General features: G+C 38.6%; 4 protein-coding genes across 6 annotated transcripts in view; 3 read left to right on the top strand and 1 right to left on the bottom strand.

The window, feature by feature from the left end:
- Positions 1-26,857, bottom strand: part of vwa11 (von Willebrand factor A domain containing 11) — a 92,522-nt gene that overhangs the window by 28,136 nt on the left and 37,529 nt on the right. The gene's annotated exons all lie outside the window — the stretch shown is intronic.
- Positions 133-3,336, top strand: LOC122830090 (prostaglandin D2 receptor 2-like). The gene is made up of 2 exons (XM_044115154.1): positions 133-143; positions 1,816-3,336. Exon 2 carries the CDS (start codon positions 1,823-1,825, stop codon positions 3,188-3,190), a length of 1,368 nt encoding a protein of 455 aa, XP_043971089.1. The 5' UTR covers positions 133-143; positions 1,816-1,822; the 3' UTR covers positions 3,191-3,336.
- Positions 12,512-16,129, top strand: LOC122830087 (prostaglandin D2 receptor 2-like). Of its 3 annotated transcripts, XM_044115144.1 has the most exons (3): positions 12,895-12,941; positions 13,011-13,148; positions 14,609-16,129. In XM_044115144.1, the coding sequence occupies exon 3, from the start codon at positions 14,616-14,618 to the stop codon at positions 15,981-15,983; it is 1,368 nt and encodes a 455-aa protein (XP_043971079.1). In that variant the 5' UTR covers positions 12,895-12,941; positions 13,011-13,148; positions 14,609-14,615; the 3' UTR covers positions 15,984-16,129. The 3 variants fall into 3 exon arrangements, with proteins under 3 accessions (XP_043971078.1, XP_043971077.1, XP_043971079.1); XM_044115143.1 differs by lacking the exons at positions 12,895-12,941; positions 13,011-13,148 and adding an exon at positions 12,512-12,621; XM_044115142.1 differs by lacking the exon at positions 13,011-13,148 and having other exon boundaries at positions 12,846-12,941.
- On the top strand, positions 21,583-24,841 carry LOC122830097. The gene is made up of 2 exons (XM_044115165.1): positions 21,583-21,598; positions 22,152-24,841. Exon 2 carries the CDS (start codon positions 22,515-22,517, stop codon positions 23,442-23,444), a length of 930 nt encoding a protein of 309 aa, XP_043971100.1. The 5' UTR covers positions 21,583-21,598; positions 22,152-22,514; the 3' UTR covers positions 23,445-24,841.

The raw sequence follows: 26,857 nt of genomic DNA, 5'->3' as shown, positions 1-26,857 counted from the left end.
TACTGTGTAGTTTTTCTAAAGAGGGAGAGGCAAAGAGAAAACTGTAACGACTTTTGCTTTTGCCGTTTGTTTATTGTTGCCATGGTTACCTAGAAGCTCGCAAGCCAAGTCGCTGTTCGTCTGTGGTCAAACGTGGTTACTAGGTACGTCAGTTGTCTGTAAGGTGTTTCTTATAATTTATGTAGCTTAAAATAATTTGTTTGATATAACAGCGAACCTGAAGTGGACTGAAAGTACATTAATCTAGCGAGCAGCTCGGAGACCGGGGGACGTATCGCTACAACGGGCCGACCTGCTCAAGCGAAAACTTCCGTTTCAAAAGTACTGTCGTCCAATCAGCAATCTCTCAGGTCTCCAACTGGGACATACCTTTCCGTTCTGTTAATGTTGTAGTGCTTCATTAATGTTGTGTTTTTGAATTTGTAATTGTGCTTCCTTCATGAACCTTACCGTAGGGGTCGCTTTCATTGGCTGATGCCCATTCTACTTGGTGCGTGGAAGGTTCACAAACACCCACTGATTTCAAAATTAAACCTACAAAACAACGAATGCCTGACTTACCCAGCCTTGCAAGAACAATAGGCATCACTGATCTTGTCCACAGCTATATTGATGTAGAGGGTGTGTGTATCTGCCGTTTTACTCATCAAGCGAAAGCAGGTGGTCATCACAATGTTGGGCTGAAACACCTTGATCTCATCCAAAAAAGATGACATGAACTTCTTAGTTCCTCTGTCCATTGTAGTAGCTGATATATTGTGAAAATGCGGTAGAAATGATGCACTAATCGAGTCAGAAATACACTGCAGAGAATCAGTCGAAGTGGAAGACGCCATGTTTACATAGAAACAATGCGCCATGAGGCTTTGTTTGTGAGACTTGTGGCCACTTGGGATTTTCTAGGTCGGTTGTGGGCGGAGCTTGGAAAAGTCCATTTTGTGCTTCGTTAATGTTGTGTATTTGTAATTTGTAATTGTGCTTCATTAAAGTTGAAGTGGTTTGCACCTCAGGGCTACCGTACTTTTGGATCTTTTAATGCTAACTTAATTTCATGCAATAAGGGGGTTTACAGTGCAGTAGGGTTGTAATTTGTCTTTAAAAAGTGTAGACTAAGTAATCTATAAAAGTGTTTCACCCAGGAAAAACAACAATAATTAGTCAGTTGTCTTCATGAAACATTTTCTACCGTTTACATGTATTATTTCTTGAATCTAATTAGCTCTTTCTGATAATGTTAGTCCTAAAACAAAATTAATCAGTTTTGCAACAAATGTGCTTATAATTATCTGAACTATTCATATTTCTTGAATTTGTCTCTAATTTTAATATTAATACTACATGCATTAATATATTTTACAGAGATTTTCTGCGATAGATCAACATGAAGTAGTGCATAATTGTTAAGTGGAAAGAATAATAATTTATGGTTTTCCATTTGTTTAAAATCATAAAATTATCAAAATGAGCAGCAGACTCCCTCTATAGTAACAGTAAACAGCGTCTTGTTATATCTAACCTCAGCTGTTCTTTAAAGGCCTTAGAGATTTTTTTTTTTTTTTTAGAGAATATTAAATAGCATCATGAAGACCCTTGCACAAAGCAGGTCAGGGTCAAATTTTGGTGAAATTTAAGAAAAGAATTACCGGTAGGTTATAAAATAAAATCTCAAATTTTGGACTCCTCACAGAGCTCTGTTCAAACCATCATTTGAAATGAAAAGTGTACGGCTGAGCTGCAAATCTGGCAATCAACTTTCTAATTATAACATACATTGAGTTTAAATTTTTCATAAATCTGTCTAATTTCTTGTTTCAGCCGTCTGATGTTCAACATGGTGTTCACATCCAATGTCTCTGAGGGTCCGTTATTCTGCCCACTGCTGAAGCGGATGAGAGAAGCCAATATACACAACAACACACAGGTCAACATGGTGTTGATTTCCATCCATGGCATCTTCTCCTCCCTGGGAATTTTGGAAAATGCCTTGATCATTTGGGTTTTGGGATTTCGCCTCAGGCGTCGAACCGTGTCCTCCATTTGGATGCTTAACCTGGCCATGTCTGACTTCCTGGCCACCCTGACTCTACCGCTCTACACTTTCTACTTTCATTACTTCCAAAGCTGGGAGTTCGGACAACCACTCTGCATTGTACAAACTTGCATGTTTGCCATCAACATGTTTGTTTCAGCCTTCCTGCTGGCAGCCATTTCATTGGACCGTCTGCTTCTAGTTTCCAAGCCAGTGTGGAGTAAGAATCACAGGTCGGTGGCGGGAGCTTGGAAGGTGTGCGCACTTGGCTGGCTGTGGGCAGCGATAAATACCATACCTTACTCCATATTTCGTTCAGTGACTGTGAAGACTGATGGGAGGAAGTTATGCTACTATAATTTTGCTTTGCATTTATCCAGTAAAGATTCATTAGAAATGGACTGTTATCTGAGGCAGGGGGCAATAGCCATCTCCAAGTTACTGTTAGCTTTCGTCTTCCCTCTAGTCATCATTGCAGGGAGCTACATCAAAATTGCCCTAAGCCTGAGAAACACACTCAGAAGGAGAAAGCAGAGTACCGGCAGACTGGCTGATATGCTGTCTCTGCGTAGCTATGATGCACATTCAAGAAGGGTTAAAACAAGTGGCGTCAAGTCTTTGACTTCTGGTTCCTCATTTGAGTCCACATCAAACAACCCGTCTTCCGTCATCTCCAGTCCACCATGTCAGAGGTTGTTGTCTCAAAGTTTTACCAAAATGGTGACATTTGTGGTTGCAGCATTTGTGCTCTGCTGGGCTCCTTATCACATCTTCTGCATCCTAGAAATGAAAGCCCAGTATAATGAAAAAATATACAAATTAGTGCATGTGGGCCTTCCAGTGTCTGCAACGTTTACTTTTCTGAATCCAGTTTTGAACCCTGTCCTGTACGTCTTCAGCTGCCCCGACTTCTGCGTGAGAATACAACAGAGTCTGGGAGCAGTGTTTGATGGACTCGTGGAGGAGGGTGGACTGACGACTCCGGGTAGGAACCTGCAAGCTTACATGAGGCGGAGTAGTACCAGAGATGTGAGCTGTGCACAACCAGGGTCACCAAAGTCACCAAAGTCTTCATCCTACCAGTCTTCTGGTGCACAACTACCATTTCCTCTACTCTCTAAAGACCTTGGAGGCAGTCAAACAGATCAAACAGGACAATAAGTTGAAAATGGGATGGTGTCTAGTTAAAACATCACTCTCTTCTTTGAGATTATACTTTTGTCATACATATCATACTGTCCTCATTGTGATATTAAGGATGAATCCAATTTTACACCTTATCTGCAAAGAATAAAAAGCTTGCTTAACATGTTTCTTTTTTTGTTTGCATGATGGCCTATGTCCTATTACTAAATTAGCATAAAAATATCAAAAATGAAATATTTAACTATCTAAAAAAAATTATTTGTGTTTTTGGTGGACTAAGAGGGATTTGTTTCATTTTATTGTAACAAAAATAATACATGTAAATGTTGGTATGATGAATGCAAATGGGGTAAAATTGCATAATTCAAGCTACTAGGTTGTGGAAAAGTGCTTTAAATATGATAAATGACAACAAGCATTAAACACAGACCATATGTTGCTTGATGGCTTGAAGGCAAATTTGTGACAATAGTCTACAAGAGGCTATATAGTCAATTTTTTAGTTATTGTTTCAAACAAATGTTTAATATTTGTTTTAAAGTCCTCTAATGACACTCATCTACTCTGATAGCCTGATCGACTGTGTTATATGTTATGAACATCCATTATTGATGCACACTTATCCCTATAGGGTCACAGGGGATCTGGTGCCCAACACTAGCAGCCATTAGGCAAGAGAGAAAATGGGTACACACTGGACAGGTTGCTAGTCCATCACAGGGCAATACAGAGACACACAGGACAAACAGCCATGCACACACATGGCAGTTTAACCAATTAATTTGCATGCTTTTGGACTGTGAGAGAGAAGGTAGAGAACCCAAGTACACATGAAGAGAACATGCAAATTCCATCTAGAAAGAGCCCAGACCAGGATCACAATGCTGCTTACCACTGTTACTTCCAGCCACCAGAGGGCAGGATAGGACTGATGACATGAATAGCAGTGAAGTGAGAAAGTAGGATTATGCTCTTCAGGTCCTGTTTTCCAGGATCACTTCAAATCTGAACCTCTGAACATCTGACCTGCTCTCTGAGTGATCGCATTTCATTACACCTGATATAAATTTTGATTAACCATCTCATCACCACCACTGCAGTTATGTGGCTTTTTCACACTGTGGTGGACACAGAGGGTTTTGCATAATGTAGGTCACTGCATGGGATTATCACAAAGGTAGTTCTAATTTAGATAGAATATTTCAGAGTGAAGATTCAGAGAATAAACACAAACCGGGATTAGGCCTGGGTCAGTTTCTACATTCCCTTGAGCCATTCCCTACCAACAAACTGTTGTTCTCTTCCTCCTTTCTGGATTCATATTTCCTTCGATAAGTTCATATTGATATTTGTTGGACTCATAATTACAGTGTAGTGGCTTTTTTGTAAATACGGTCAGTGTTAACTAAGAGAAAACTTTCACAATTTTCTTTTTCTTTAGTTTGAGGCTATGGTGATTTGACTCAATCTTTAGTTAGAATGTTTAGGTAACAGGTTGCGTTAGGAAACCTTCACACTTATTGGTTCTCTTGGTGAAAAAAGATTCAAAATAAAAGCATATTTTAAACAATTAGAATTTAACCTTTAATTTAAATATATTTAGTCAGAGGAGAAATCATTAAAAAGTTGAAAACAACAGGAACCGTGACAAACAACCTGGGTGCCACCACATTGACATCACAGAGGATAGGCTATCCTAAATCAAAATCTCATGAAAATCATTTGGTCTTCTGTATTTATCTAAAACAGATAAATAAGTCCCCCTGAAAGAGATGAGCTGAAGAGAAGAGAGTAAGTGATACAGCGAGAATCTTCAAGGCTGCCTACAGGTGTCGCACTAATGTGCCATTTATTATTTTCTTTTCCTCACTTTGCAAAAGCGCTCAAAATAACATGTTGGGATTTCTAAATCTCCTAGTGTAAGATTCTGGTACTGTTGATGTGAACTTTTATTTTTCAGGCATTTTGTAATTTTCACCAGAGGCTCCACTAACTGAGAAGGCTGCTGTATGAACCAAGATTCAATCCATAATTTTACATCCAGATAAATGGTCTGAGCATTCATCTGAATAAAAAAAAATAATTCACAGAGAGCTCATGATTGGAGTAACACAGATGGAATAAGATGCCTAACTGCATGTTTCAGGTGGAATAGGGAACAATAATTAAACAGCAGAAGAAAAGCAAGAATGTCTGAATGGAGAAGATGCTTAAACTGATTCAACCAGAGAGAGAAAGAGCGATAGATTATGTAAAGAGCTGTAAAAACAGCTGGTACAGATGAGATATGAGAAAAAAAGGAAAGAGCGTTTAGGGAGGAGGAGTGTTGCTTTTAAAGTGTTTAGAGCTCAGCTGCCGTACTTATAGCTGGCAGATGCTGACAAGAGTATTAGAGCTGAATTACATGGTCGCTATTTATCTTAATCATCATGTATTTAAGAATATGCTCTTCCACACACACACACACACACACATCCACACCTGAGCCCGCGCACACACACCTGCACACACACTCATACATTCAAAAGAGTGAAGTGGCATTGTTGGAAGACATCTGTGAATTAAAATCCTGAGAGGAAGGTTATGATACGTTTCCATTTAAGGTGAGAGCTTCCATACCTGAATATTCATATCCCCCTCTAGATTTTTTCTCTGAGCATAATGAAATTCTTACAGCATGATTCAGCTCTACTCAAATCCATTTAAGAGAAAGTCTTAATGTAATGACTTGTTATTCCTTTTCAAAATGCCTTATACGGAGCAGAATTTAGTGCTCCAACACAGACAGTGGTTTTTCCCATGGATGCCATTTTTTCTCAGTATCTTGTTATAGAATGGTAAACACTGACCTAGAATGAGACTATTGAATCCTACTCTTTTGTTGTTTGGGGGTATTTTCATTCTGAATAAGTCACTGATAGATTTTTTGAGTAATTAATAATCCTGAGAAAGTTTCCCACTGCATTTTATTTGTGGATAACAATCTCGTTGCAGTTTGTTGGAGTCCCAAAGCAGTGAAAATGTGTTTATAACACATTCCTGACTGATAGATGCAAATTACTTTGTTTTATTTATTCTACATAGCTGGCAGTAATTAGCTGTGAACTGGAACACAACTTTCCCAAAATATGGTTAGCTTAGCAACAATCAACTCATGATTTAACAAGGAGTGTAAATATCTTTGGACATAGCTAGTTTTGATTGCTTTATCTACTCAAAATAACAAGTTGTTTGTATCCACTAAGGTTACATTTGTCTTATGGTAAAAAGTATTTGTGATTCTTGAACAAAAACAGAAAATTCTTTTTTACAGCACCATATGATAGAGCAGACACATACACCATTAAAAAAACTACAAAGGGGAATTTTCATGGTTAAACATATAACCATGTGACTTTTAAAGCAATTATAAAGAATTTTAATATCAAATTGAAAGGTAATTTGTATGGTGAGTCATGTTCACACAAGCCTTGCATTGTTGAGAGACTCTATGATGTCAGACTGACAGTAAAACAGTGCAGATATTATATTTCAGTTTTTTCCCCTTTTAGCAGTTTTACATGAGCTTTTTGGTTTGTTTACATCCCTCCTCACCAGTTGCTGCCTGCATTAAAATTTCAGTGTAATTTGCATCTGTACTGTTCAGCTTCTGTTGGGAGGAGCCAGCTGAAGTATGTGCATCTGCGTGAATCAGAGGGTGGGTGTCTCCAGCACAGGAGGGCATCAGAAGGCAATAGAGTTGGAGAAATGAGTGTATGTGGGGGACAAAAAGAAGAAGCACAGGAGAGGATCCAGTGCCTTACCCTCTTATAAGTGAGTGTAACCAACAGCTTGGTGAGTTTTGAGCTTATAAAGATTAGTTTATCTTATAGAATGAGATGCTAAGCTGTTAATTTAGTATAATAATAGTAGATTGATGTTCATATTAATGTGGTATCATATGCTTCTGCTGGAATTCTCTTTTGAGAAAGATTTCTGATATTCTGTTCATATAATACATTTAAGCTTTTATGGTTTGGAGCACTTTTGAAACATACATATTACATGGATGTCGCTTTTAAATTACATAAACGTCATATAATCATAGTCAGTTCATCTAACATATAAAAACTTATCATGTGATCTTGTTCAAATCAGACTGAATACTGAAATAAATCACCTTTTAATATCTTGACACTCTTGTTAGCCGGTGAAAAATGGTTCCAGTTTTACAGTCAGTGTAGTGGTTCTATTGTGTGGAACTATGGAACTGTGAGGAATCCAAAATATTTCTTTCATAAATCTTCTCAATAGTTATTGTCCATATTATGTATTAGAAATCAAGGAAGTGAGTGTGAGAGACATTTTATTTCTAATTTTCCATTGTTAAAGACATTTAAACTCAATTAGTCACATCTGCTCTTATTGAATGTCTGATGAATGTTTGCTCAAGTCTTTTCATGTACTAACTTGGAAAAATAATTTATGTACGTCTCCTCCAGTCGGCAGGATGTGACTGAGTGTGTGTGTTTGGTTGTGAGGAATATTCAAACTATGAAACGCTAAAGCGTTCATGTTCAAACTTTAATTTGAAAAGTATAATAGAGGAGTTAATCAGTACTAGCTTGTATATGTACAGTTATCCCAAAATCATGCATACCTGTAGCTTCTAATAAATTGGTTCACAAAAGGAAATGACAGGCGTCTTTCAAATGATAACAAAACAAAAACAAGCAGCTGTTTTTTATTTACATTTTGTTGAAAACTTTTAAAATGCTAGTCAGTCACTGTAGGCTATGAGGTTCAAGTCTTCATTGTTTTTCTTGAAACATAGTTCATAGTCACAAGTACCTTTCAGATACCTCAAAACATGTTTAGCATTCACTAAATCCTCTGTCATAGGTTTAGCTAAAGTCTGGGAAAGTTTGCTCACTATCCAACTGATGTCTGGTCTGGTGCAGGTCATGGCATAAATCAGACTACCTACTATCTCGCGATAGTCTATAGGATTCATTACTTTTGTTTCATCGCACTCACAATTTTCTTTGTGATCAAGTTTTAGTTCGCATGGGGTGGATCTTGGTTTGCAGTCCAACATTCCATATTTTTCCAACATTTTTAGGATGTACTTCTTTTAGCTCATTTTTATTTCAGCTTTTTTTGTTCAAAATGTATTCCTAAAAAATGCTTTTTTATTTTGCCTAAGTCCTTCATGTGGAACTTTGATTTCATTGTTTCTTTGAAACTGTCCAAAACATCAGTGCTGTTAGCAGCAATGATCAAGTCATCCACCCAAATGAGCACAATAAGCGTGTCATTTTCTGTTTGTTTTCTATACACACAATGATCAACTAGGTTCCTTTCAAAGTTGTTTTGTTCAAGATGATCATTCAGGAGTTTGTACCAATTTCTTCCAGATTGTTTTAATCCATACAGAGATTTCTTTAATTTATACACACATTTCTGTCCTGTTTTTGTTTGTTGTTCAAACCCCTCAGGCTGTTCCAAGTAAATTTCTTCGTCAATTGGGGCATGCAAATAAGCTGTTTTGACATCCATCTGATGTACTTTAAGATTGTTCTGAACTGCTATCTGCATTAATGCTCGCACTAATGTTATGTTAGCTGCTGGAGCAAAAGTTTCATGGTAGTCTATACCTTCTGTTTGGCTGTAGCCTTTTGCTACATACCTAGCTTTGAAAATCTCTTTTCCTTCCTTTTCTTTGAGTGTATATACCCACTTCCCTCCAACTGTGTTCCTACCCTATGGTAGAACGCTCAGTTCAAATGTTTCGTTTTCTTTAAGAGAGTCAATTTCGTCCCTCATTGCCTGTCTCCATCTGTCTGCCTGTGGTGACTTCTGAGCCTCACTGAATGTTTGAGGGATACCAAGCACAGCCCTGTAACAATGACCAATAGTTATTTGTGTTGCATCTTTAGTGTTAGGATCTAATTGGTAATCTTCAAGGTATTTTGGGGGTCTTTTCTCTCTTTTTGGATAACGATCTCTTTGCTTCGTTTGAGTTTGATCACCATCAATTTCACTCCCAGTGAGATCATCTGAAAATTCTGCATTTTGAATTTCTTGAAGAGTAAGTTCCTCTTTGTCACTTGGGGTAACATCCTGGGTTAAGGGTGTTACATCATGTCTGTCTGCCTGCATCGGGTGATCCTGGATCCCTTCATCCCAAATATCTGTCTGTGTCTGTTGGTCAACACCATTTTCTTTGATGAACCTTACTAGCCTGTGTCTGGAAACTTTTCTCGCCTGTGGGTGGTACACCAAATAAGCTGGGCTGTTCTTGCTGTACCCTAAAAACAGTCCCTTTTCCCCTCTTGAGTCTAATTTCTTGAGGTGGTTGTTGTATGAGTAACACTCTGATCCAAATACCCACATGTTTGAAAGATTGGGCTTTCTTCCTGTCATCAAGAAATATGGGGTGTTTTTGGTACTGTTACTATAACATCTGTTGCGAATGTGGGCAGCACCTTGAACAGCATATGGCCACAGTTCTTTAGGTAAGCCCTTTTCTGATAACATACACCTGCCCATTTCAAAGAGCGTTCTCTACTGTCTCTCTGCTTTTCCGTTTTGGTGTGGGGAGTATGGTGATGACGTTTCATGTCTAATGCCTTTATCTCTGAGTAGTGTTTGAAAATCATTACATGTGTACTCGGTACCATTGTCTGACCTAAGACACTTAACATTACCATAGGGTGCACAGTCTGCCAGAAACTGCTTTGTTGCTTTAGTCACATCACTTTTGTTTTTCAGAAAATAGACTGCAATAGCTCCTGAGAAGTCATCAGTAAAGGAAATCACATATCTGTGTCCTTCTAAGCCTGTAGGGTCAATAGGTCCTGATAGGTCAGTATGAACCAACTCTAGTGGCTTGCTCGTTTTAACATCTGACTCTTTGTTTCTGCTGTTGATAAATTTCCCTTCTTTACAGATGTTACACTCCATTTTACTGTTGTCAGTGACTTTCATTCCCTCCACCACATTTTGTAATTTCATAACATCAGCCATGTTACAATGTCCTAATATTTCATGCCATGTTTTCAGATCACAAGCTAGCTTCACTTTGTCTCTGCTCATCATGTCATTTAAGTTTTCCTCAATGCATCCTTCATTATTGCTTTTCATCCTGAGGTCATACAGTTTCTCATGTGCCTCAATAGGGAACACAGTACCATCTTTACTCAACAGTTCATTCTGCCCATTTGTGAATGTTACACTGGCTCCACTGGCTGTAGCTGATATCACAGAAAATATGCTCTGTGGGTAGGATGGGATGAGTAAAGCATTTTTCAGAGTAACTTTAACATACCTCCCCTTTGAGTTCAACAGTTCAATCTGTGCATCACCACGCTTCAGTGCAACATTGTTCATCTTCTTTCCATCTGCCAGTTCCATGTAGTGTCTACTTGGGTCAAAAGTCTTGTCAATTCTTGTGAACAGTTCTTCATCAGTGATAATGTGTGATGTGGCTCCACAGTCCACCATTATTCCATTAAGTCTGAAGTTGTCAGACAGAAGATTCCGGCTGACTTTGAATACCATGGTCTGGTCCTCCTCATGGTTGTCCTGCATGTATGAAGTCTGCTTGGCATCATCTTTCCGTTTCGATCTTCTTCTGCATGTCTAGTCACTGTGGGTTGTGCTTCTGTGGTAGCTGCACCATTTTGGCGCGGTCTTTTGGCGGCGGTCTCTCGCCATGTGCCCGCGCTGTCCACAGTTGTAGCAGTTTATTGTTGTCACGTCCACTTTCATTACATTATCTGACTTCGGTTTGCTTTCAAACTTTTCTGTCTCTTCATAGCTTCGAAGTCTGCTCTTAAACTGAGTGAACGTCAAATCTTCACTGCTCTATGTTGTGTCAATAGCAAAAGGCTTGTATGATTCTGGGAGTCCCTTCAGAATCATTGCTATTATTAGTCCGTCACTAATAACCTCCATTGCATTTCTCAGAGACGTTATTGCTTTTTCAGGACGTAAAACATAATCTGTCACTGTTTCGCCGGGTACCTTTAGTAGGGACGTGAGCTCTGTGTAAAGGGCGATGATCCTGGGCTTACACTGACTGGCGTAATGTCCGCGTAGTATCTGCAGAGCTTTCTTCCCATCGTCGGCGGCATCTCTCATCACTAACGACAGGCTCTTATCATCGAGGACCAGGATTAGTTCCGCGTAACGTTCCGCGTTTTTCTCTTCGTCTGGGTCCGCGGTAGATAGGATGGTGTCTTTTAGGCCTAGCGTTCTTAAGTAAGCGAGGAACTTTACCTCCCAAAGTTCGTAGTTGTTTTCGTCTCCGTTGAAAACTAGTCTGTCCCATCGTCGTCCCGTGCGGTGCCTGGGCCCATAACCTGTTGCGTTTTCTTGTTCAGTACTCATGTTTGACAAAGAACCACACTTCTTTGATTAGATAGCTGTGTTCACTTTATTGCCAGGGTTCCGGTTAACAACGTCATCACTTATTTGTTTATTAGAACAATGCTGCCTACACACACGAACTTGCTCTCACTGCCCCCAGTGGACAACAGCAGTACAACGTGCACATAAACAGAAAGTGACAGGTTACAGAACTTACAACTGTACCTTTCAAGGTAAATTAGAATACATGAACATATAACACAAAATAACTCAAAGACAAGTTAAGATGAGAACATATTCTAACAAGGAGACATGTAACAGTGTGATATTACAAACTAAAATAAAGCTAAGCTGAAGAGTTGACACAAGGGACAGGTCATTGATTAGAAACCATGTTGCTTTGAAAAAGACCGAGTGGCTGAAGCTTAACTTATATGTAATGGGTGACAATATTTATACACAGGGAACATGGAAGCATAACATAAACACCAAAATTAACCAAAACACACAATCAAAGTCCCAAAGATCAAGACGAATTGTAGTCCAAAGACAACTTCTTCATCTTTCAGGGCTATAACCAGCTGAAAGGGTCATTGTTTCTGTACAGATTGTAATCAATCCTCAGAGATTGTTGATGGAAACAAGTCAGAACATAGCACTGAAGGTGTCTGCTTTCAAGAATACTGTTGTAAAAATTTCATCTCCTGCAGTCTCTGTCACATTGTTTATTTTATATGGTGGCCCTGAGGTGCAAACCACTTCATCAAAAACACAACAACATTAACAGAGGACAATTACAAATTCAAAAACACAACATTAACTACGCACAATTACAAATTCTAAAACATAACATTAACAAAACACAATTACAAATTCAAAAACACAACATTAACCAGCACTACAACATTAACGGAAAGGGTATCCAATCAGCGACCTGAGATATCGCTGATTGGACAATAGGCATGAATGCGTATACTATGAGTCCTAATTACGTCATCGCCAGCTTGAAAGTGGCGGTGGAGAAAACGTGCTGCGTGTGGTAGTTTCAAAGGTTTTACAGTCCAAAGTTGACCCACTGCCTTTTCCTTTCACAGGTAAGAATTAAAGATAATAATGACGTAAATCTATGAGCAGAATTTCTTGACTTTGTGGCCAGTACTGTGCATTTCCGTGGTGAAACAAACTTCTAAACAATAGAGAAATATTTCCTTTGTAACTAAATTGCCCCAGTTAACTATTCTGACTATTTTCTTAGCTTAGCCAACTTTTTTTTATACTGTGTAGTTTTTCTAAAGAGGGAGAGGCAAAGAGAAACCTGTAACAACGGCATTTGCCGTTTGTTTATTGTTGCCATGGTTACCTAGAAGCTCGCAAGCCAAGTCGCTGTTTGTCTGTGGTCAAACATGGTTACTAGGTACGTCAGTTGTCTGTAAGGTGTTTCTTATAATTTATGTAGCTTAAAATAATTTGTTTGATGTAACAGCGAACCTGAAGTGGACTGAAAGTACATTAATCTAGCGAGCAGCGCGGAGACCGGGGGACGTATCGCTACAACGGGCCGACCTGCTCAAGCGAAAACTTCCGTTTCAAAAGCACTGTCGTCCAATCAGCAATCTCTCAGGTCTCCAACTGGGACATACCTTTTCCGTTCTGTTAATGTTGTAGTGCTTCATTAATGTTGTGTTTTTGAATTTGTAAATGTGCTTCCTTAATGAACCTTACCGTAGGGGCCGCTTTTCATTGGCTGATGCCCATTCTACTTGGTGCGTGGAAGGTTCACAAACACCCACTGATTTCAAAATTAAACCTACAAAACAACGAATGCCTGACTTACCCAGCCTTGCAAGAACAATAGGCATCGGTGATCTTGTCCACAGCTATATTGATGTAGAGGGTGTGTGTATCTGCCGTTTTACTCGAAAGCAGGTGGTCATCACAATGTTGGGCTCAAACACCTTGATCTCATCCAAAAAAGATGACATGAACTTCTTAGTTCTTCTGTTCATTGTAGTAGCTGATATATTGTGAAAATCCGGTAGAAATGATGCACTAATGGAGTCAGAAATACACTGCAGAGAATCAGTCGAAGTGGAAGACGCCATGTTTACATAGAAACAATGCGCCATGAGGCTTTGTTTGTGAGTCTTGTGGCCGCTTGGGATTTTCTAGGTCGGTTGTGGGCGGAGCTTGGAAAAGTCCATGTTGTGCTTCGTTAATATTGTGTATTTGTAATTTGTAATTGTGCTTCACTAAAGTTGATGTGGTTTACACCTTAGGGCCACCGTACTTTTAGATTTTTTAATGCTAACTTAATTTCATGCAATAGGGGGGTTTACAGTGCAGTAGGGTTGTAATTTGTCTTTAAAAAATGTAGACTAAGTAATCTATAAAAGTGTTTCACCCAGGAAAAACAACAATAATTAGTCAGTTGTCTTCATGAAACATTTTCTACCGTTTACATGTATTATTTCTTGAATCTAATTAGCTCTTTCTGATAATGTTAGTCCTAAAACAAAATTAATCAGTTTTGCAACAAATGTGCTTATAATTGTCTGAACTATTCATATTTCTTGAATTTGTCTCTAATTTTAATATTAATACTACATGCATTAATATATATTACAGAGATTTTCTGCGATAGACCAACGTAAAGTAGTGCATAATTGTTAAGTGGAAAGAATAATAATTTATGGTTTTCCATTTGTTTGAAATCATAAAATTATCAAAATGAGCAGCAGACTCCCTCTATAGTAACAGTAAACAGCGTCTTATTATATCTAACCTCAGCTGTTCTTTAAAGGCCTTAGAGATTTTTTTTTTTTTTTAAGAGAATATTAAATAGCATCATGAAGACCCATGCACAAAGCAGGTCAGGGTCAAATTTTGTTGAAATTTAAGAAAAGAGTTACTGGTAGGTTATAAAATAAAATCTCAAATTTTGGACTCCTCACAGAGCTCTGTTCAAACCATCATTTGAAATGAAAAGTGTACGGTTGAGCTGCAAACCTGGCAATCAACTTTCTAATTATAACATACAATGAGTTTAAATTTTTCATAAATCTGTCTAATTTCTTGTTTCAGCCGTCTGATGTTCAACATGGTGTTCACATCCAATGTCTCTGAGGGTCCGTTATTCTGCCCATTGCTGAAGCGGATGAGAGAAGACAATATAAACAACCACACACAGGTCAACATAGTTGTGATTTCCATCCATGGCATCTTCTCCTCTCTGGGAATTTTGGAAAATGCCTTGATCATTTGGGTTTTGGGATTTCGGCTCAGGCATCGAACCGTGGCCTCCATTTGGATGCTTAACCTGGCCATGTCTGACTTCCTGGCCACCCTGACTCTACCGTTCTTCACTTTCTACTTTTATTACTCCCAAAGCTGGGAGTTAGGACAACCACTCTGCGTAGTACAAAGTTCCATATTTTTCTTCAACATGTTTGTTTCAGCCTTCCTGCTGGCAGCCATTTCATTGGACCGTCTGCTTCTAGTTTCCAAGCCAGCTTGGAGTAAGAATCACAGGTCGGCGGCGGGAGCTTGGAAGGTGTGCGCACTTGGCTGGCTGTGGGCAGTGATAAATACCATACCTTACTCCATATTTCGTTCAGTGACTGTGAGGACTGATGGGAGGAAGATGTGCTACCATAATTTTGCTTTATATTTATCCAGTAAAGATTCATTAAAAAGGGACTGTAATCTGAGGCAGGGGGCAACAGCCATCTCCAAGTTACTGTTAGCTTTCGTCTTCCCTCTAGTCATCATTGCAGGGAGCTACATCAAAATTGCCCTAAGCTTGAGAAATACACTCAGAAGGAGAAAGCAGAGTACCGGCAGACTGGCTGATATGGTGTCTCTGCGTAGCTATGGTGCACATTCAGGAATGGTTAAAACAAATGGCGTCAAGTCTTTGACTTCTGGTTCCTCATTTGAGTCCACATCAAACAACCCGTCTTCCGTCATCTCCAGTCCATCATGTCAGAGGCTGTTGTCTCAAAGTTTTACCAAAATGGTGACATTTGTGATTGCAGCATTTGTGCTCTGCTGGGCTCCTTATCACATCTTCTGCATCCTAGAAATGAAAGCCCAGTATAATGAAAAAATCTACAAATTAGTGCAAGAGGGCCTTTCAGTGTCTGCAACGCTTTCTTTTCTGAATCCAGTTTTGAACCCTGTCCTGTACGTCTTCAGCTGCCCCGACTTCTGCGTGAGAATACAACAGAGTCTGGGAGCAGTGTTTGATGGACTTGTGGAGGAGGGTGGACTGATGACTCCGGGTAGGAACCTGCAAGCTTACATGAGGCGGAGTAGTACCAGAGATGTGAGCTTTGCACCACCAGGGTCACCAAAGTCACCAAAGTCTTCATCCTACCAGTCTTCTGGTGCACAACTACCATTTCCTCTACTATCTAAAGACCTTGGAGGCAGTCAAACAGGTCAAACAGGACAATAAGTTGAAAATGGGATGGTGTCTAGCTAAAACATCACTCTCTTCTTTGAGATTATACTTTTGTCATACATATTATACTGTCCTCATTGTGATACTAAGGATGAATCAGATTTTACACCTTATCTGCAAAGAATAAAAAGCTTGCTTAACATGTTTCTTTTTTTGTTTGCATGATGGCCTATGTCCTATTTCTGAATTAGCATAAAAATATCAAAAATGAAATATTTAACTATCTAAAAAATATATTATTTGTGTTTTTGGTGGACTAAGAGGGATTTGTTTCATTTGATTGTAACAAAAATAATACATGTAAATGTTGGTATGATGAATACAAATGGGGTAAAACTGCATAATTCAAGCTACTAGGTTGTGGAAAAGTGCCTTAAATATGATAAATAATAACAAGCATTAAACACAGACCATATGTTGCTTGATGGCTTGAAGGCAAATTTGTGACAATAGTCTACAAGATACTATATAGTCAGTTTTTTAGTTATTGTTTAAAACAAATGTTTAATATTTGTTTTAAAGTCCTCTAATGACACTCATCTACTCTGATAGCCTTATCGAAATGTGTTATATGTTATGAACATCCATTATTTATGCACACTTATCCCTATAGGGTCACAGGGGATCTGGTGCCCAATACTAGCAGCCATTAGGCAAGAGAGAAAATGGGTACACACTGGACAGGTTGCTAGTCCATCACAGGGCAATACAGAGACACACAGGTCAAACAGCCATGCACACACATGGCAGTTTAACCAATTAATTTGCATGCTTTTGGACTGTGAGAGAGAAGGTAGAGAACCCAAGTACACATGAAGAGAACATGCAAATTCCATCTAGAAAGAACCCAGACCAGGATTGCAATGCTGCTTACCACTGTTACTTCCAGCCACCAGAGGGCAGGATAGGACTGATGACATGAATAGCAGTGATGTGAGAAAGTAGGATTATGCTCTTCAGGTCCTGTTTTCCAGGATCACTTCAAATCTGAACCTCTGAACATCTGACCTGCTCTCTGAGTGATCGCATTTCATTACACCTGATATAAATTTTGATTAACCATCTCATCACCACCACTGCAGTTATGTGGCTTTTTCACACTATGGTGGACACAGAGGCTTTTGCATAATGTAGGTCACTGCATGGGATTATCACAAAGGTAGTTCTAATTTAGATAGAATATTACAGAGTGAAGATTCAGAGAATAAACACAAACCAGGATTAGGCCTGGGTCAGTTTCTACATTCCCATGAGCCATTCCCTTCCAACAAACTGTTGTTCTCTTCCTCCTTTCTGGATTCATATTTCCTTCGATAAGTTCATATTGATATTTGTTGGACTCATAATTACAGTGTAGTGGCTTTTTTGTAAATACGGTCAGTGTTAACTAAGAGAAAACTTTCACAATTTTCTTTTTCTTTAGTTTGAGGCTATGGTGATTTGACTCAATCTTTAGTTAGAATGTTTAGGTAACAGGTTGCGTTAGGCAACCTTCACACTTATTGGTTCTCCTGGTGAAAAAAGATTTAAAATAAAAGCATATCTTAAACAATTAGAATTTAACCTTTAATTTAAATATATTTAGTCAGAGGAGAAATCATTAAAAAGTTGAAAACAACAGGAACCGGGACAAACAACCTGGGTGCCACCACATTGACATCACAGAGGATAGGCTATCCTAAATCAAAATCTCATGAAAATCATTTGGTCTTCTGTATTTATCTAAAACAGATAAATAAGTCCCCCTGAAAGAGATGAGCTGAAGAGAAGAGAGTAAGTGATACAGCGAGAATCTTCAAGGCTGCCTACAGGTGTCGCACTAATGTGCCATTTATTATTTTCTTTTCCTCACTTTGCAAAAGCGCTCAAAATGACATGTTGGGATTTCTAAATCTCCTAGTGTAAGATTCTGGTACTGTTGATTTGAACTTTTATTTTTCAGGCATTTTGCAATTTTCACCAGAGGCTCCACTAACTGAGAAGGCTGCTTTATGAACCAAGATTCAATCCATAATTTTACATCCAGATAAATGGTCTGAGCATTCATCTGAATAAAAAAAAAATAATTCACAGAGAGGTCATGATTGGAGTAACACAGATGGAATAAGATGCCTAACTGCATGTTTCAGGTGGAATAGGGAACAATAATTAAACAGCAGAAGAAAAGCAAGAATGTCTGAATGGAGAAGATGCTTAAACTGATTCAACCAGAGAGAGAAAGAGCGATAGATTATGTAAAGAGCTGTAAAAACAGCTGGTACAGATGAGATATGAGAAAAGAAGGAAAGAGCGGTTAGGGAGGAGGAGTGTTGCTTTTAAAGGGTTTAGAGCTCAGCTGCCGTACTTATAGCTGGCAGATGCTGACAAGAGTATTAGAGCTGAATTACATGGTCGCTATTTATCTTAATCATCATGTATTTAAGAATATGCTCTTCCACACCCACACACACACACACATCCACACCTGAGCCCGCGCACACACACCTGCACACACGCTCATACATTCAAAAGAGTGAAGTGGCATTGTTGGAAGACATCTGTGAATTAAAATCCTGAGAGGAAGGTTATGATACATTTCCATTTAAGGTGAGAGCTTCCATACCTGAATATTCACATCCCCCTCTAGATTTTTTCTCTGAGCATAATGAAATTCTTACAGCATGAGTCAGCTCTACTCAAATCCATTTAAGAGAAAGTCTTAATGTAATGACTTGTTATTCCTTTTCAAAATGCCTTATCAGAATTTAGTGCTCCAACACAGACAGTGGTTTTTCCCATGGATGCCATTTTTTCTCAGTATCTTGTTATAGAATGGTAAACACTGACCTAGAATGAGACTATTGAATCCTACTCTTTTGTTGTTTGGGGGTATTTTCATTCTGAATAAGTCACTGATAGACTTTTTGAGTAATTAATAATCCTGAGAAAGTTTCCCACTGCATTTTATTTGTGGATAACAATCTCGTTGCAGTTTGTTGGAGTCCCAAAGCAGTGAAAATGTGTTTATAACACATTCCTGACTGATAGATGCAAATTACTTTGTTTTATTTATTCTACATAGCTGGCAGTAATTAGCTGTGAACTGGAACACAACTTTCCCAAAATATGGTTAGCTTAGCAACAATCAACTCATGATTTAACAAGGAGTGTAAATATCTTTGGACATAGCTAGTTTTGATTGCTTTATCTACTCAAAATAACAAGTTGTTTGTATCGACTAAGGTTACATTTGTTTTATGGTAAAAAGTATTTGTGATTCTTGAACAAAAACAGAAAATACTTTTTCACAATACTTTTTCTAGTGCCTTACCCTCTTATAAGTGAGTGTAACCAACAGCTTGGTGAGTATTGAGTTTATAAAGATTAGTTCATCTTATAGAATGAGATGCTAAGCTGTTAATTTAGTATAATAATAGTAGATTGATGTTCATATTAATGTGGTATCATATGCTTCTGCTGGAATTCTCTTTTGAGAAAGATTTCTGATATTCTGTTCATATAATACATTTAAGCTTTTATGGTTTGGAGCACTTTTGAAGCATACATATTACATGGATGTTGCTTTTAAATTACATAAACATCATATAATCATAGTCAGTACAGCTAATATATAAAAACCTTATCATGTGAGCTTGTTTAAATTAGACTGAATACTGAAATATATCACTGTTGGGTAAATTGTATTATTGGTATTATCAATTATTTGTTGTTCATGTAGCCTTATAGTTATATCTTTATAATGTCTTACTTATATGCCTTTACTTCATTTTACTTCATTTTAATCTTAGTATAAAGAGTGTTGTGCTGAATAACTTTGATTCCTTCCTGAGGCCTTACTGAGAGAAAGCAGTGACAACCGCTTCCTGCAGAGCTTGCGGCCCGGCCGGGAACTCTGCTCTCCTTGACTTGTTAGATAGCAACAAAGCCGTCGCCGTGAAGACATACAACTTGTCTGCTCGACGCCGTGTCTGGAACAGAAGAATCTAATGTGTAGATAACATGTGTCTAGATAGTGATTGTCATTAGCGCTGCAACTATGTGATGATTTGCTTTCCCCGCCCTTTGAGAGTTGCAGCGTCCAATGTGAGAGGGATCCTAAATGCAATAAAAAGAGAGGAGCAGGCATATGTGATTTCAGAGCGGTAGGAGATTGTAACTGAAAGCACATCTCTGTCTGTTCTCCTCGCGAATATTCAGAATCCATCTCTCTTGTCTTTCTTGTATTTAATAAATTTTGTCTTTGATAGGTGTTTGAACCTGACATTAACTTGGTCCTTCGAGAGCCGGAGGTCAATATACCGGAAGGATTCCAGCAGGTGTGGTGGACCCCAGTAAAGACCGTGCGCACGGCAGGTTTCCTAGTGGAAACTTATCAGAACCTGTTCAAGGGCTGGCGCTCGGCCTGCCTGCTGGGACCTGAAGGTTGAAGACTCCGAGGGAAAGACGGAGGGTGAGTGGATTCTTGGTTAAAAAGTGTGGCGAATGACTGGGGGTCATTGCGCGAATAGAAAACCCTGTAAATTCTAGACTCTAACAGGTAAAAAGATAGTGCACAAAATCCGTAAAGGAACGTCCGAAGTCCTTGCGCAAAAAATTTCGTGGAAATAGGTGGATGGAGCCTGGTGCGGTCCTGTTGTAAACAAAAAATTAATCGATTAGGTAATAAATAATAATAAATAAAATTGATCAATCAAATTTTATTTGGATAATACATTTCAGAGAAAGAAAATTACTCAGTAAATCAAATTTTATTTGTTAAAACACAATTCAACATAGAATTGAAAATTAAAATAAAAAAAAAAATCAACAATCAAAAAATAATATTAAATTGGGTTCTCACTAAATTTGTAATTGGAAAGGACGGCGGAGTCCTGCGAGAAGCTTAAATTCCGTAAAAAGTGTGACTGTGTGTGTGATTGGAGGTATAAATACCACTTGGTGTTTTATCTCATATAAAACAGTAGGATTGTAACCAGCAAACCTGTCTTGGATGCAGAGGCAAAGAACCTCCCACTTGAAAGAGTAGAAGTGGAGGTTACCACTACAGGTATTTTTAATTGCTGGCCTACTGATAAGATCTCCAGTTTATAGGATTCCCTAGGAGTCGACAAACTGGACCAGATTTTGTAAAAATGGGGAAAGGTATAATCAAAAATAAGTCAACAGACAGTTTAAAAACAAATGACTGGAAACATGTCGAAAATCGGGATCCGCATAGAATAAAACACTTAGATAAGTGGATAACAAACTATAATTTTGACGGCCGTCTAAACTCACAAAAACTAACTGTACTGCAGGATAAAATAAAACAAAAAACAAAGTCAAACCCAAAGAAAATGCGCAAAGAAGGGTATGATGATGTCAAATTTTGGTTAGAATTAGCATTTAAAAGAGAAGAAGAGGTCCAATTAAATCTTCGGGATTTTTTATCTATGGACAGTGTAAGACCAGAAATAACTCTTTTCATAAATGGAAAACCTGTAGTTTTCCTTTGCGACACTGGTGCATGCAGAACAACATGTAGAAAAAAACATTCCCGGGAACACGTAACTCTTTGGTTTAAGAATGTGCCTGGGCCTGATAAGAACTATGAAGACAGACTCAACAAGGTCACTCCAGCTAAGATCACAGTGACTTATATATACTCAGACACAAAACACACCGCCGTTGCAGCTGTCGCTCTCCCTGATGAATTAAAATCTTTAGACAGAACGTGGACCTCCCGCATGTGTCTCTGTTTAAACAAAAAGGTGAACAGTGGAAGCAATTAGGTAATCTTGTTGAGGAAGGAGAAGAAGCTACCGATTGGGTGGCAACTTCCTCAAACATAGAAACTAGTGCTTCCACTGGGTTAACTGGAAAAGCATTGCTATGGACAGCATGGGAGCAAAAGGGGCAACATTTACACCCCAAACAACACTGACAAATGCTACTTACAGAAGAAGAGGAAGTTCTCTTAAAGGACGTTCCTGATAAACTATGGTCAAATGGGCCCACGGACGTGGGTCTTGTAAAGGGAGCCTTAATTTTTATCCAAAATTAGACCCAAAACAGAGTTTAGACCAAAGGTCAAGCAATACCCTTTAAAAACCAGATGCACAGGAGGGTATAAAACCAGTAATTATAGCACTTCTAAAACATCTAGCTGAGGAAGGTCATAAGGTCAATAAAAATAAACTCCAACTGTGTAAAGAACAAGTGAAATATTTGGGTCATAATTTAAGTGCAGGAGGGCGGACCATAATGGAGGATAGAAAAACAACAATTCTCCAAGCACCTAAACCACAAACAAAAGAAACCAGATGATGTCTTTTCTGGGGTTAACTAACTATTGTCGAAACTGGGTGCCTAATTATGCAGAAATTGTGGCTCCTTTAAACAAACTAATGTATGAAAAAGATCTGAAAATGTCTTCCTCTGTGGAATGGACAGAGGAAGCAGAAATAGCATTTTTGTGAAATAAAGCAGGCCCTTGTGTCAAGTGCTGCGCTTGCTTTACCGGACTATACAAAACCTTTTGTCCAGATGGTGGATTGTAAAGGTCATTTTATGACCTCGGTACTAGTTCAACAACATGGTGATAAAATGAGACCGGTAGCATATTTCTCTCCCAAGCTCGATAGTGTGGCGTGTGCCTTGCCTCACTGTGTGAGAGCTGTGATTGCTGCCTCTATGGCAGTAGAAGTTAGTGCTCCTATTGTACTGTTTCATCCGTTAACATTAAAAGTACCACATGCAGTTTCAGCACTATTATTGCAGACAAATATGACTTTCTTATCACCTGCTAGGCATCTTTCATGTATGTCCACACTTTTATCTCAACCTCATCTGACTATTGAAAGATGCACAGTTTTAAATCCTGCAACTTTGTTACCTCTTTCAGATGATGGTACAAAGCATGATTGTCAGGAAATGGCAGAACAAACAGCAAAGAGTAGAAATTATTTAAAAGATCTACCATTAGATCAAGGTGAAATACTTTTTGTTGATGGTTCCTCAAAGAAAAATGAACAAGGAAAAACTCAAACCGGGTATGCAGTAATAACTGACAAAATAGTGTTGAAAGCTGAAAAACTTCCCTCACACTACTCAGCTCAGGCTGCAGAATTGATAGCACTAACCACGGCTTGCAAACTAATGAAAGATAAAAAAGTGACAATTTACACCAATAGTCAATATGCATTTGCAACAGTCCACACGTTTGCACAGTACTGGAAAAATGGAGGTATGATAACTTCTACAGGAAAACCAGTAACTCATGCAGAACTATTAAAAGATTTACTACAAGCTGTGCAGCTACCAAAACAACTAGCAATCTGTAAATGTGCTGCACACACCACAGGGAAAGATAAAGTGTCTGGAATGCCTTCGCTGACAAAATGGAAAAAAAAAAAAAAAAAGGCAGTGGAGGGACAAATAAATGTCTTACATATGGAAGAAAAATCAAACTTATGAAAAAAGATCCTAAAAGACATGCAAAAATTAAGTCCTAAAAATGAAAAACATTCTTGGATAAAAAGTGGAGCAAAAATAGAAGATGAAATCTATAAGTGACCTGCAAACAAGATCCTACCAAAAAACTTGTATAACTGGGCTGCAATATTGAGCCATGGCGTTTTGCATGTCTCAACAGGGGGATGGTAGGACAGATACATCAACATTACACTACTTATGGATTTACTTCTTATTAAAAAAAAAAGAAAAAAATTGTAGAGCCTGTTTAATTTGCACTAAACACAACCATAATTAATAAAAAATAAAAAAAGGGTACATTTAATACATTGCAAAAAGGTCATTTCATTTCAAAAGTAGCTAAAAGAAAAAAAAAGAAAAAAGAAAAAAAGAAGACAAGCTTGGGACGCTCGCCGACCTGCAGGGCAAAGCCCAGGTAAACAGGGGACTAAACTAAATAGAGGTTTAGCCGTCTGAAACTGGTGAAGATTGTCCACAACCCTGTCATGTCTTTAGGAGCTGAACAATTTAGCAAAATGACAAATTAATGTATTGTTTTTGTTTTTATTGTTTTTGGTTTTTGCTATGTTTTCATGTGGAGAAACTTTATGCAAGGAAGAACTCTTGTAGCACTACTCATGGAATGAGAGTAGGGATTCAAGTGTGTATTCCATCTCGTTCTACTTTCAAGAATACTGTTGTAAAAATTTAATCTCCTGCAGTCTGTCAGATTGTTTACTTTATACGGTGGCCCTGAGGTGCAAAACACTTCATCAAAAACACAACAACATTAACAAAGGACAATTACAAATTCAAAAACACAACATTAACTAAGTACAATTACAAATTCTAAAACATAACATTTATAAGTGCCAGTTTAATACTGCACTTGTTAAGCCTTGATCCGTTGCTGCTTTGTTATGACGCGCTGAGCGGCTAACGTTGTACCTGTTGACAGCGTGTAAAGTCAATCCGATTCTTGTTGTCCAAATTTGTTCCAATCAGATGAACCATTTGTGAACAAATTCCATTTATTCCACAATACACGAGAACAGTGTTAACAAAGACTCCGCCACAGCGGTCAAAAACTTGTATGCCCTTCCGGGTTCAACACCTGTCGACTACCTGTGATCTCTTGGTTCATATACTGGAGCCGACAGCGCCATCTAGTGACCAAATCCAAAAATACACATATTTGGCTCCAACACACCGGCCCCTAATTGGCACAATAAACAAATATGCCAATTCCCAAAACAATAATACAGGAGACAATATGTGACATTAACATTAATTTAAACACCATACACCATGCAAAGTTTGGAAATCGGTCTCTCAATAATATTGGACTTAGTTTTCAACTTCACTGACCTCACAAAACCATGATTATCTGGAAACACTTCCAAAACCTTCCCAAGATGCCAGGATCCTCGAGGTGCAGAAGGATCCATTATGACCACAATATCTCCAATAGCAAGATTTTTCTTCTTCTCGTTCCATTTCTGCCTTTCTTGAAGCAAAGGTAAATATTCTCGAACAAATCTCTTACAAAACAGGTCAGCCAGGTTTTGTATCTGTTTACATCTTCTTCTTCCATTCTGATCCTCCGTATTAAATGTTCCAGGTTGAAGTGAAGGCTTTCCTCTGAGCTAGAGAAGATGATTGGGGTAAGTGGCTCCAAATCATTCGGATCGCCTGAGAGGGTCGTAATAGGGCGATCATTCAAGATGGCTTCTTCACACATCACTGTACTCAACCCTTCATCATCAAGAATTTGCTGACGCAGCACTGAATTAAGTACTCTTCTCACTAGATCGAATCATTCGCTCCCAAACACCAACAAAATGGGAAGCAGCAGGTGGATTAAAATCCAATTAAGTTCCACCTGTATCAAAAATGTCTTCTTTTTGTCCTGGTTTAGCTTAACAAAAGCTTCTTTCAGTTCTCTCAGCACCAACAAAGTTTGTTCCATTATCAGATCATAAATGTTTAATTTGTCCTCTTCAGCTGATAAATCTCCTCAATGCATTGATGCAGGAATCTGTATCAAGTGTAGCAGCAACCTCCAAATGAATGGCTCGACTTGCCAAGCAGGTAAACAAAACGCCATATCTTTTGCAGCGTGTTCTTCCTCTTTTAACTTCAAATGGCCCGAAATAGTCAACCCCAGTATTAAAAAAGGGGTGGTCTGGGAGAATTCTTGCAATGGGTAAGTCAGCCATTTTTGCATTAAGGGTCGACTATTATACATGCAGATGTTACACTCACCAATAACCTTTCTCACAGCAGAATTTGCCTTTGTAATCCAGAACCTTTTCCTTACAGCCGACAGTGTGTGTGCCGTCCTGCATGTCCAAGAACTTGATGAAAATGCCTGAGGATTAACTTGGAGATGTGTTGTTCTTTGGCCAGAATTATTGGATGTTTTACTTCCTCTGGCATTGCACTTCTATGAAGCCGGCCTCCAACTCTTAAAATTTTATCTTCCAAAACAGGATCCAGTACATAGATAGAACTCGCGGCTCACTTTAGAGTTGTGTGACAGAGCTTCAATCTCATGCTGGAATCTTTGCTGCTGACAGTACAAAATGATGAAGAACTCTGCACTTTGGAGCTCTGCCAATGACAAATTTCCACCCTTTGAGTGATTGGTGGTCCTTTGGCGCCCTCTTGTGTTCATCTGATGCACAACTGGGTTCTTGTCCATTAAAGGATCCAGCTGTTTTCTCCTAATACATTTCTCCTTTAAGACACACTTCAGCCTTAGGTACCAGGCCACTGCTCTTTTAAGTCTTCTCCAATCTGAAAAATATGCAATAAGCTGGTCTGTAGGTGCAGGAGTGTCAAGGCCAATGATGTTAACTGCAGCCTCCTTCTTAATCTCTTTGTCACCGACATCCAATGCTACATCAATCACCCCTTTAGGCCACCTTTCTTCATCTTTCCATAAGAATTCTGGTCCATCCAGCCACGTCCTGGTTTTCAGGAAGTCTGAAACTTTCAGTCCACGAGACACATAATCAGCTGGGTTTTCTTTTGTGCTGACATGATTCCACTGAGTAGGTTCCGACAAATTTCTGATGGTTGCAATTCTATTCGCCACAAACGTGTGAAAACGTCTGTCTTCATTATTGATGTATTTTAACACAGATGTGCTATCAGTCCAGAACACTGATTTTTCCAGATGTATATTCAGCTCTGCTTTGACCATGGCATCCACCTTCACAGCTAAGACAGCAGCTGAAAGTTCAAGCCTGGGAATGGTGATGACTTTCAATGGTGTTACTCTGGCCTTCCCCATAAGGAAAGCAACATGAATGATGTTTTCATTACCATCGAATGTACACAACAGTTCCATATCCAGTTTCACTAGCATCTGAAAAATTGTGTAATTGTGCATGCTTTATGGCTCCAAACCC

This window comes from Gambusia affinis, linkage group LG04 (assembly GCF_019740435.1).
Source record: "Gambusia affinis linkage group LG04, SWU_Gaff_1.0, whole genome shotgun sequence".
Lineage (NCBI taxonomy): Eukaryota > Metazoa > Chordata > Actinopteri > Cyprinodontiformes > Poeciliidae > Gambusia > Gambusia affinis.
This window is presented reverse-complemented; position numbering and strand designations above follow the sequence as displayed.